Source organism: Antedon mediterranea, chromosome 9 (assembly GCF_964355755.1).
Source record: "Antedon mediterranea chromosome 9, ecAntMedi1.1, whole genome shotgun sequence".
NCBI lineage: Eukaryota > Metazoa > Echinodermata > Crinoidea > Comatulida > Antedonidae > Antedon > Antedon mediterranea.
The window spans coordinates 1,241,088-1,253,405 of record NC_092678.1 but is presented as its reverse complement, the minus strand read 5'-3'; the positions used below and the strand labels follow the sequence as shown (position 1 = coordinate 1,253,405).

At 33.2% G+C, this 12,318-nt stretch overlaps 1 protein-coding gene and 2 long non-coding RNA genes across 5 annotated transcripts; all 3 read left to right on the top strand.

The window, feature by feature from the left end:
* Nucleotides 1–2,954: 2,954 nt before the first annotated feature.
* On the top strand, nt 2,955–4,990 carry LOC140059465 (transcription elongation factor SPT6-like). Of its 2 annotated transcripts, XM_072105392.1 has the most exons (5): nt 2,955–3,240; nt 3,840–4,109; nt 4,231–4,358; nt 4,650–4,796; nt 4,889–4,990. In XM_072105392.1, the coding sequence occupies exons 2-4, from the start codon at nt 4,059–4,061 to the stop codon at nt 4,696–4,698; spliced, it is 228 nt and encodes a 75-aa protein (XP_071961493.1). In that variant the 5' UTR covers nt 2,955–3,240; nt 3,840–4,058; the 3' UTR covers nt 4,699–4,796; nt 4,889–4,990. The 2 variants fall into 2 exon arrangements, 1 of the variants encoding a protein (XP_071961493.1); XR_011847195.1 differs by lacking the exons at nt 3,840–4,109; nt 4,231–4,358; nt 4,650–4,796; nt 4,889–4,990 and adding an exon at nt 3,469–3,593.
* A 667-nt stretch (nt 4,991–5,657) lies between these two features.
* On the top strand, nt 5,658–6,898 carry LOC140059479 (uncharacterized). The gene is made up of 3 exons (XR_011847199.1): nt 5,658–6,089; nt 6,215–6,388; nt 6,709–6,898. It is a non-coding gene; the product is annotated as an uncharacterized lncRNA (long non-coding RNA).
* A 2,439-nt stretch (nt 6,899–9,337) lies between these two features.
* Nucleotides 9,338–11,991, top strand: LOC140059399 (uncharacterized). 2 transcript variants are annotated; one of them, XR_011847175.1, is made up of 5 exons: nt 9,338–9,367; nt 9,672–9,818; nt 10,027–10,166; nt 10,289–10,523; nt 11,971–11,991. It is a non-coding gene; the product is annotated as an uncharacterized lncRNA (long non-coding RNA). The 2 variants fall into 2 exon arrangements; XR_011847176.1 differs by having other exon boundaries at nt 10,266–10,523.
* Nucleotides 11,992–12,318: the final 327 nt, after the last annotated feature.

Here is a 12,318-nt window from a genome sequence, read left to right as displayed (position 1 = left end):
TGGTATTGGTAGAAATCATTGTTGATCAATTCACAAAATAGCTGTACAGGAAACTACAATGTACCAGTTAGAGGAAATGGAATGGTTTCACAAGAAAACTGTATGCTTTTGAATGTTGCATGCAGAGAGCATAAAAAGAAAAAACCCTGAAAACCAGACTACTCTGGTTGATGGGACAAAGAAGAAATACAAACTAATTGGTATTGATAGAAATCATTTGTTGACCAGTTCACAAAATAGCTGAAACGGAAACTACAATGTACCAGTTAGAGGAAAAGGAATGGGAAAAAACAAGAAAACCAAAGGCTTCTAAATGTTGCACGCAGAGAGCATAAAGAATAAAAACCGTCTGTGAAAAACACTGACAACACAAGTAAATGGATGGTTAAATTTTAAAAGCATCTCATACAATCCTCAAACGATCTTGGCATTTTTTCAAACACGCAACGAGATCTATAATACCATTAGTAATGGTGAATTGTGGGGTCAATTTGAAATTTTAACAACAATGATATCGCATTTATTTTTTGAAACAAAGTTTTCAATCCAAGCGTGTATTTTTCTAATACATAACATATAAGAAAGCTTCTCATAATACTTAAAAATCTTCAACCAGTTCCTATCATAGCATTTGCTATAAAAGGAACCATTTCCTTACATTGGCAACAGCAGTTTATTTAGTTTATACCTTTATGTATGCAACTAAAGTTGTTTTAAAAAGAGCCTTTTATAAATCCTATTTCTGTATGGAAAACACTTCTGTCCTGTATTTTGTTGATAGTAGACCTACCCCCCCCCCCCACCCCACCCCATATATTGAAATTGACAGGTGTAGAAAATCCATAAACTGCCCATTGATTTTTCATATCAGTATGGTACAACAACATTGAAAAAGTATAACAAATATTTATTACAAATTATTGTTTAATTTATGGTTTAAAGTGCTCATCATATCCACAGGTCCATGTTTATTTTCTTAGGGCCATAGGTAAGGTTTCAACCTTGACAACCCAGTGACACATCCCTTCTCTTGCATATAGAGTGCAAACAAAAATTGATTGCACTTGACCTATTCCTTTTCTCGGAGCCGTACATTTGTACCGTTCATCCTTTGTTGATGAACTTGCCGCTCCTACCATCTCTAGATAGAGTTGCGTTCCGTCCTTAGTAATTTTCAATAACACGTTGGCTGAACATGAAATTCCTAAAAATTAATTTGTCAATTTCTCTATTCATTTTAAATACTTGAATAAGGTCAGCTTTTTTTCTAATATCTTCTAGTGTCATAAGTTTAGTTTTTTTATTCTTGTTTCATATGAATTTTCTTTAATCTCTAATATAATTGTTGTTGTTCTACGTTGGATTGCAGGCTTGTGTCAGTAATCCAGGTGAGGTATTCAGGGCCGTTGGATTGCAGGCTTGTGTACTTTGTCTTGGTATACGCCATTTAGGCCAAATTACTCTTGTCTCTTGAGAGAATTGAATGTCTCGAAACAAGATGCTAAAATATGGCTGCTAATCAATATTTATTTCTCAATAATTAAAATCTCCATCACCATTATTTATTGCTTACCAGCTTCTGGCTGCTAATCAATATTTAGGATCTGCAGTTACTGAAAATGCAATGTAAAAAAAAAAAAAATAGATAAGATATAAAATACCATCTGGTTTACGAGAGTAGCCTAAGTTGATTATTAAGAAACCCCTATCTGGTTTAATGGAATAGCCTAAGTTAATTATCAAATAATAAGAAACCCCTATCTGGTTATGCAGTATAGCCTAAGTAATTTACTTATACAAACAAATAACAAAATCATCTGTGGGTTAATTTTCCGCTCATTTACTTTTCATTTTCCGTAGGCAAAATTTTGTGCATCTTTTTTTAATTATTTTTATTATTATTGTTTGTTATAATTTATTTATATTAAATTTTATTTATTTATATTAATTTTGTTATTATTTATTTTTTTTATATTTAATTTAATATTTATTTTATTTTATTTAATATTTTATTTATTTATTGTTTTATTTTTATTTATTATTTTCATTTATTATTATTTATTGGTGAATATTGGTAGCTGACGACTTTCTTCCCATTTAACATCTGATCTTGTTCGTACACATACCCACTGATGATTCGGATGGATTGAATGCCCGGCTATCTGTGTCCTGCTAGCCCCACTCTGTGCCTCTTCATGCCGTTGCCTGAACTTTTTCTTTCTCTTCATTGCTTTTTATTTTTCTTCCTTTTATCTTCTTTACTTTTATTTTACTTCCTGTGGCCACCATGCTTTGTATTTACTACTGTTTATATCATGAACAGAGATAAAACACTCTCTGTAATCAATGCAGACAAGATAATGCCGTGTCTGCATCAAGTATATCATGGACAGAGATAAAACACTCTCTGAAATCAATGCAGACAAGAAAATGCCAAGACAACATGTCATTCAAATCTACTTTTTTCTGGTTCTCATGGGAAAAAAAATAAAATGCAAAAAAAAATTAAATACAAAAAAAAAATTTTGAAAAAGAATTTCTAGAAGGTATTTTCGCTTTTGAGAACTGAGTTTCTGTGCAGTTTTAAAAAAAATATATATAAAATAAAAAAAATAAAATACAAAAAAATTGTTTTGAAAAATATTTCTGTAAAAATGTTTCTGAAGTCAAAGATATCTGGTACCTAACCTGGCCACAGGCATGTTTTCCTTTTTTATCTTTTTGTTTAATTTCTATTTTTGTAATTCTTCTGTTTATTTTCAGTGCTTTTTTATTCCTTGTATTATTATTTTACTTTCTTGTTGTGTATATGATTTGGGCATAGTTTTGTAGTGTAGATTATTGGGTGCATTTCGACCTAGGATGAAACCATTCCTATCCGCGCATCTCAGGCCGTAAAAAAAAAAAAAATACAAAAAAAATTTAAAAAATAAAATACAAAAAAAATTGGTATTTTCAACTTTTCACAGTTTCTGTGCAGTTTAAAAAAAAAAAATACAAAAAAAATACAAAAAATAAAATACAAAAAAATTGTTTTGAAAAAGATTTCTGAAAAAAAGTTTTTGAAGTTACTAAAAAGTTTGTGTGTTAAAAAAATGGATGGCAAAAGAGAAGTTTATCTGCCAAACTTTCTCAAAAGTACCAAAGTTATTTGAAATAAGACAAGGAGTTAAAGGACGTGGATATTGAAAAACTCCCTGTGAAGTAAAAATGCTCATGTGGTGTTATGGCAGAGTCCAGGTTAGTTCAAACATCTATTTTGTAGACAAACAAGTATTTAGTCTATATTGCTTTGTATAATAATACAATAGACCTACAAATAATTTTTAAAGCAGTTGCTGATGTCTATTCACAGTCCACTCCTCCAATACAGGACACAAGACATTTCTGGAACAGCAGACATCAAACTGTCCAGTATTAACATAGTTGAATAATAATATTAGTAATATTTTTTTCTTGGTGTTTTAGAAGGTCAATCCTGGACATTCAGAAATCTATCGATGAACTGGAAACCAAGCAGCAGATAATGCCTGTCAATGTGGAACATTGAGGATAATGTTGCTATGATTTTTCAGACATCAAATATTGCAAAGGTATTGTAAACATTTTTTTTTTGTTATTATAAGATAACTATTTCCACATGGTACCACTTTCCTACAATGAGTATCTGTTGTGATGTTGTGTGAAATGATGAAAATGTTGCTTAAAAAAATAAACTTTACTTTTTGTTAATTGTTAATAATAAGTATGATTGGTGAATACAGCTACTGGATTATTGTCATTGTTGTTGCTATCGAGTAATAAGTTAAGCATTACTTTAGTATTATTTTCGATTACAGAGTGAATTCCAGCAATACCATCAACAACTGCATCAAGCTATCTCTATAGCACGAAGTACAGTGGTAACTGCCCAAGACAAATCGGTGTAAAAGTGCGTCTTGATAATGGGTTCATGGGATTCATTCAAACAAAAGCTATTAGTGATAAACACACTTATCAGGAATTTATTTACTGTGTGAACGAGGTTGGAGTGGATATAAAGTAACACACAGTCATTGATGCAGTTAGTGTGTGGACTGGACCCAAGAAAAGCAGGAGCAATTATTAAGGTATGCCTACCTAATGCAGAATGCATTTCTCTATAAAATAATTTGTTGAATTATATCTACTCCTACCCTATTATGCTAAATATGATTTTATATTTATTTTATTTATTGTTTTAATTTACAGACATTGAAACAAGAACACCAAAGGCTTGAGAACCGGACACAGCTTGTGACAACTTGCAGTTTGGGTCCCAAAGTATTCATAAATTGTGCTGGTTTTATCAAGATTGATACAGCAAAGATAGGTGAAAGGTAAACATTCAACATAGTTACTTTTATATCAGTTAATCAGGGGATGTGCTTGACCATACACATGTACACCCAAAACATTTGTAAGATGGCAGTGGATGATTTTGAGTATGACAGTCAGCTGTGGACGCTAGTCCTGCAGATGCTTTGAATGAGATTCTTGAGAAGCTACAGTTGTAGTCTAGCCTTTGTAGCACTTACAGTACATGGATAGAAACTTGACTACTATCAAGTTATTCTTTCTACCATTTTATATGAATATGTCATAAATATTAAATTTTTTTTGTTTACTAGTACTATGGAAACAAAACAATTACTTTGTACGATATCCGTGCAGAATTAACCAATTGATGCAAGGATTTGAGATCTTTATTCCAAATAGTGACCCCCGAAGAGCGATTCCAGATGTTGACGAAAGAAACACTGGCTAATTTTATATTGGTAAGTTACAGTGAAAAATGTGTTGTTAATCATCCTCTATTTACCTGGAAACTGAAGAAATTTGAATAAAGAATGTAATTATATTATTGCAGGAAAATTGGTGGTAGGGCAAGTAAAACAAATTGTTCGTCGACTATAGAGTGAATTCCGGCAAAACACTCTCCGACTGTGTCAAGCTATCTCCATAGGACGAAATCTGTCAATGTGCGTCTTGATAATGGGTTTATGGGATTCATTCCAACAAAAGCAATTTGTGATAAACACAATTTATTTACTGTGTGAACGAGGTTGGAGTGGACATATTGATGCAGTTTGTGTGCGGACTGGGCCGAAGAAAAGCAGACATAATTATTAAGGTATGCCTACATTACGACGTAAGAAAACCAAAGGCTTGAGAACAGGAGACAGCTTGAGATGCATTTAAGATAATGATTTTAATATTACAATGTTTTAAATTGCAGAATTGCATGATGGAACAAAATGTAGTTGTAGAAGACGTCACAGCTACCTACTAGAAATTGTCCAACCAGTTGTGACGAAGATAAAGCCTTCAATGCTGAAATGCAAGTGTTCTTTGATGGTTACGTACACAACATAACTACGTTCAAGTATGTAATGGATCCAATATATTTCACATGTCGAGTCCGAGTATTATTATTATGATGTCAATGATGGAACTTTGGTTTTCAGGTACATTTTGAAAGCTTTTTTTAGTCTTACATATTTTTATTTTTTGACAAAGTAGGTAATGGTCCAATGAAGAGTGTTAAGTAGTATTCCCCAACCAGACTTGGAAAGTCATAATAAAAATATAATTATAATAATTATTTAAGCATGACAAAGCAGCTTCCAGGGGGCGGATCCAGGAGAGTGGCACTTGGGTGGCATGCTCTCACTTTTGACGGCTAAAATGACATTATGAACTAGTTGCTGATATTAATATGTTAGTGCTCCCCCGTTTAATAATATTTTTAATTTGTGTTTTATCTTTTAGGAGCACAACCTGAAACTTGCACAAAATGTTGAAAATGATGTTGAGTTTGCAGGTAAAAGTTGTGATTATGTGACATTGATGGTGGTAACTGCCCAAGACAAGAAATCTGTGTCAATGTGCGTCTTGATAATGGGTTGATGGGATTCATTCCAACAAAAGCAATTAGTGATAAACACAATTTATTTACCATGTGAACGAGGTTGGAGTGGATATAAACCATACTGTTGAGCATCCTCACACAGTCATTGATGCAGTTTGTGTGCGGACTGGGCCCAAGAAAAGCAGGTGCAATTATTAAGGTATGCCTACCTAATGCATAATGCATGTATTCTCTGTAACTTAATTTGTTGAATTATATCTACTCCTACTCTATTATGCTAAATATGATTTTATATTTATTTTATTTACTGTTTTATTTTGACAGACATTGAAACAAGAAAACCAAAGGCTTGAGAACCGGATTCAGCTTGGCCAAGTAATAAAAATTGCTTGTTGACGTCCATGTGGTTAGGAACTTGATAATGCCAACCCAGTGCGTAAAGATGATACTGGTCCGTGTCCATTCTTTTTACAGGACGACTTTCCTGAACTAAGTGAGGTACTTAAGATATTACAATATTGAACAAATATTTGTGTATTTACTTATATTGCTTTACTTTATTTACATAATAAAGTCAAGTAGTATTCCCTAACCAGACTTAGAAATTCATAATAAAAAAAAAATTAATTATTTAAGCATGACAAAGCAGCTTCGTTGTATTATGTTTCCAGGGGGCGGATCCAGGAGAGTGGCACTTGGGTTGCATGCTCTCACTTTTGACGGCTAAAATGACATTATGAACTACTTTTAGATATTAATATGTTTAGTGCTCCCCCGTTTAATAATACTTAATATTTTTATTGTGTTTTATCTTTTAGGAGGCACAACCTGAAATTTGCAAAAAAAATGTTGAAAATGATGTTGAGGTTGAAGGTAAAAGTTGTGATGATGTGACATTGATGGTGCTAACTGCCCAAGACAAGAAATCTGTGTCAATGTGCATCTTGATAATGGGTTGATCCTCACACACAGTCATTGATACAGTTTGTGTGCTGACTGGGCCCAAGAAAAGCAGGCGCAATTATTAAGGTATGCCTACCTAATGCATAATGCATGTATTCTCTATAAAATAATTTTCCCTCACCATTTTACTAAATCAACTTCTATTGCTATTTTAAAAAAAATTACTTAAAATGCATCCTTTTAACTTCCCATATAAGCGCCTTTGATTTTTACTTCGGTTTAGTTGATTCTGCCGCTATACAAATACCTAAATTATTATTAAATTATTATTATTATATCTACTCCTACCCTATTATGCTAAATATGATTTTATATTTATTTTATTTACTGTTTTAATTTGACAGACATTGAAACAAAAAAACCTAAGGCTTGAACCGGATTCAGCTTGGCCAAGTAATACAAATTGCTTGTTAACGTCCATGTGGTTAGGAACTTGATAATGCCAACCCAGTGTGTAAAGATGATACTTGTCTGTGTCCATTCTGTTTACAGGACGACTTTCCTGAACTAAGTGAGGTACTTAAGATATTACAATATTGAACAAATATTTGTGCAAAGTATCTACATAAATTATTATTTTAGTATGAGAGGAAAAAATATGGTCTATCAGTCATCTTCAGCTTGGATACTAATCTTACCTTGCTATTGTGCAGTGTCCATGTAATATGTGTGTTTTTCTTGATCATGTTTCTAATTTTATTCCTTTGATTTTGTTCAGGTTTTGAGTCATTTTGACGGTGGTAACTGCCCAGGTCAACCAATCGGTGTCAAGTGCGTCTTGATAATGGCTTGGAGGGTTTTATTCCAACAAAAGCAATTAGTGATAAAGATGTTATAAACCCAGAAGGTAGGTTTAACGAAATTACCATTTGTCTTTTAATTAGTATTTAAAGGACAACTTGACCGAGGACCATATTTTAACAACGTATTAGGGATGTACATATGATTTCAGAACAATCGCGCTCGCCGTCAATTGCTGTGACGTCAATGGTGCATCACAATATCTACTTAATGAGTTTTCACTGTTGTTAACATACAAGAGATAGTATTGCCATCCATGCAATCTTTGGTGTGCAAAATCCGGAGCAAGTATGCATTAGGTGCATGCTGAGTTAAAAAATAATCACCAACCTATGAGATGCATTTAAGATAATAACTGTAATATTACAATGTTTTGATGAAAAAATATCTAAACCTTTTTTCAGAATTGCATGATGGAACAAAATGTAATTGGAGTTTGTAAGACGCCACAGAATACGTAATGCTGATGCCAGATGGTTATCACTATCGGCAACATATACATAGTTCACTCAACGCTTTACTTCACTGATTCAAGGAACATTTCAGGGATCCCATACCAGGTGGGTACTCACAATTTTTGCTATTTTACAATTTATTAATTAAACATTTGGCATATAGTCCCAAGAGTAGACATGGAAAGTGAACACAAAAGTTGGAACCTCAATTTCGGATGTTGCTTCTATAGGGGGTTGAGAGAAATGGTACCAGCAAAATAACTACAATACAAAAGATGATTGTCCCTTTGCTTTGTTTAATAAAACTAAATGATGTTTTTGTTGTTTTAGAAGGTCAATATGTGTGATCTGTGATCAGCAGATAATGCCTGTCAATGTGGAACTCATTGAGGATAATATTGCTATGATTTTTCAGACTCCAAATCTTGCAGAGGGATCCCATACCAGGTAGGTACTCACAATCTTGGCTATATTTACAATTTATTAATTAAACATTTGGCGTATATATTTTATTATAGCCCAACACAAAGTGGGAACCTCAATTTCGGAAATGTTGGAATTTGGGTCCAAAGTATTTATAAATTGTGCTGGTTTTATTAAGATTGATACAGCAAAGATAGGTGAAAGGTAAACATTCAACATAGCTACTTTTATATCAGTTAATCAGGGGATGTGGTAATCACCTGTGATATTAAGGCCCTTGTTGTGGCTGTTTGTGCCAATAAATAAAATAATGAAATGAAGTATTCATACAATGATGCCAAAAAAATAATTTATTAATGGAACCTCTTAATGTTTACAGTACTGAGGCGTATGTGGAGGTACTCGACAGTACACATGTGCACCTGGAGAAATACGATTGGTCACGTAAGATGGCAGTAGATGCTTTAGAGTATGATGAGTCAGCTGTGGACGTTAATCCTGCCACTGTTTTGAATTATATTGGTAATCCTGAGAAGCTATGAGAATCAGATTTGGATGCTTTTGCAGAGGAGTTAGAAAGACAGGTAACGAACGTTATGTTTATTACTGGTAGCAGTTGTAGTCTAGACTTTGTAGCACTTCAGTACATGTATGGAAACTCACCTACTATAAAGTTATTCTTTCTACCATTTTACATGAATATGCTTGGTTTATTAGAACTATGGAAAATAAAGAATTACTTTGTACAAAGATTTGAGGTCTATATTCTAAGACGTGACACCTGAAGAGCGATTCCGGATGTGGACCAAGGAAACACCGGCAACATTTTATATTGGTAAGGTACAGAGAAAAATGTGTTAATCATCCTTTATTCAACTGGAAATTTGAAGAAAGAATGTAATTTTAATTTTTTATTTATTCAGGTATAACAAATTTACAGAAAGCAGACAAAATTTTGAAAATGTTGTATTACAAAGATTGAATCATTAAAAATGATGGATTAAAATGTAGACAAATGCACAGCAAAACTACACATAAAATGTAAACATACAGAAAGGCATACCCCCCTCCCCCCCCCATTAAAATGTAATAACATTGCAAGGTTATTGAATTACTTATTTAAATTTATTTGATTGCAGGAATATTGGTGCTATGGCAAGTAATACAAATTGCTCGTCGTTGTCCACATGGTGAGAAATTCAATAGTGCCAACACAGTGTGTAAAAATGATACTGGTCTGGCAGTGTCCATTCTGTTTACAGGATGACTTTCCTGAACTACGTGAGGTACTTAAGACATTACAATATTTAACAAATATTAATTTTGTGCAAAATATCTACATAAATTATTATTGTAGTATGAGAGGAAAAATTATGGTCTATCAGTCATCTCCAGCTTGGATACTAATCTTCCCGTACATGCTGTTCAGTGTCCATGTAATATGTGTGTTTTTCTTTTTCATGTTTCTAATTTTATTAATTTGATTTTGTTCAGGTGTGGAGTCATTTTGACGGTGGAACTGCCCAGGTCTAGCAATCGATGTCAAAGTGCATCTTGATAATGGGTTGATGGAATTCATTCAAACAAAAGCAATTAGTGATAAACATGTTATAAACCCAGAAGATAGAGTGAAGGTAGGTTTACCAAAATACTATTTGTATTTTAATTAGTATTTAAAGCAATGCTATTTAAATAAAATTCTTGTTTGGGACGACTTTTTCTCATTTTCACAGATTTCCTCATCTTATGTTGATAGGTTTATGGTAGATCTAACAAGCAGAAGCTCATACCACCTCCAGGATAGCAAATGAGAATGGGAGCCACAGAATTTTTCTACAAGCATGATGCAACAGATGAGGCAGTAAATATTTGTTCTTCACAGCTTACATTAACGTGTTACTGTTCATCCATCATTTTACAACATTGCCTTCAAACAGGCAGAGAAACTTGGATATGGACCAAAGAGTGTTATTATAAAGCCAAGTAGCAAGGTAAAACAACCACTTCCCACTCTCTACAACATCAACTTAAACTTGCTTCTTTTTTTCAAATTCATTTAATTGTCCACTATGGGAAAATAGAATGCAGTTACAGGGTGTCACGAAAGCTCAGACCACGAAAGCTCAGACCCCCTAAGACCTAAGATCACGAAAGCTAAGACCCAACACCTAAGATTACAAATACTAAGATATACTACAGCTTAAAAACAATACTTGTTTATCCATACATAATTTTAAACACAGTAGGTTTCATTTATTACCATAAATATAATTTAATACTACCGCAAAACATAGATAAACTCACATTATTTTCGCCCGTTGAGTAAATGTATATTTTTTCTTTACAACAAACAAACTTGACGGGTTGTTTGTTGGTATATATTTACTCCATTGTGTTGCTTCAGAGGATGTTTTTCTTACGCACCTGCCTTTCTTGTATTTTGACTCCAAATAATTTGTTGACTAACTTTATCCTGAACACCACACTTTAAAATTAGGACTTATAAGTACTTTCAGAAGGAGAAACACATAACAAATAAATAAATCCTTTAAATTGATGATTTTACAGGCGTGTTTCTTTGTATACTGTAATGTAACTCCTCGAGCTCCCCGCTCAATGTTTTTGTTTCTATGGAGCGCCAAAAGAGCAACAATAATAGTACAAGTATAAAAACAGAAAGAAAACGAAACAAAAAACCTTTTAAGTTAAAATTTATTTGCCAGTATTTATTTCTTCGTACTTGCATGATTATACTATTATCATTACAATTTTAATTTTACATTGTTCCATCCACACTGTAGATGGACTCCACAGAGTTTTCAGCCCTCTATATAATTTTTGCTCTTTTGACGTTCCATAGAAACAAAAACATTGAACATGGCCCATGGGGTAGGCCTACTGTACGGTGTAGGCTAGTCATTTTGTGTGCGAGAAAAACGTCTGTAAAATCATCAATTTAAAAATGTATTTGTTACTTTTTATGTGATTCTTTTTCATGAAAGTGCCAATTCTAAGGTGTGGTATTCAGAATAAATGTTGGGAGTTAAAATACAAGGCAGGTGCGAAAGATAAATATTTGTAATCTTAGGTGTTGGGTCTTAGCTTTCGTGATCTTAGGTCTTAGGGGGTCTGAGCTTTCGTGGTCTGAGCTTTCGTGACACCCTGCAGTTACATGCATTCATGATATTTCATCTATGAAATAGTAGAAGCTAATCAAAGCCTAGACGCTGTCAGATCTGTTCCAAGCTACGATTATTACTTTTGGTTTATTTCCAGTGGCGGCTTAGAAGTTAAAATTATAGGAGGAAAATGTTGACGCTTTGATGCAAAATTCCGGAGCAAGTGTGCATCAGGTGCATGCTTAGTTAAAAAATAATCACCAACCTATGAGATGCATTTAAGATAATGATTGTAATATTACAATGTTTTAAATTGCAGAATTGCACAATGGAACAAAATGTAGTTGTAGTTTGAAAGACGCCACAGCTACCTACTAGAAATTGTCCAACCAGTTGTGGTGAAGATGAAGCCTTCAATGCTGAAATGCAAGTGTTCTTTGATGGTTACGTACACAACATAACTACATTTAAGTACGTAATGGATCCAATATATATCACATTTGATGAGTCTGAGCATTATGACGTCAATGATGGTACTTTGAAACTTTTATCAACTCTACTGAGTTTAAAGGTACATTTTAAAAACTTTTTTTTCAGCCTTACATATTTTATTTTTTGTAAAAAGGTCAAGGTCCGATGAAGAAGGTCAAGTACGTAGTATTCCCCA

What these genes read in the sequence shown, in the direction of transcription:
- LOC140059465 (XM_072105392.1), top strand. Translation starts at nt 4,059, where the DNA reads ATGCAGTTAGTGTGTGGACTGGACCCAAGAAAAGCAGGAGCAATTATT. An exon ending in AAGCAGGAGCAATTATTAAG is followed by an intron (nt 4,110 to 4,230) that starts GTATGCCTACCT and finishes TTTAATTTACAG; the next exon opens with ACATTGAAACAAGAACACCA. An exon ending in ACAGCAAAGATAGGTGAAAG is followed by an intron (nt 4,359 to 4,649) that starts GTAAACATTCAA and finishes TTTGTTTACTAG; the next exon opens with TACTATGGAAACAAAACAAT.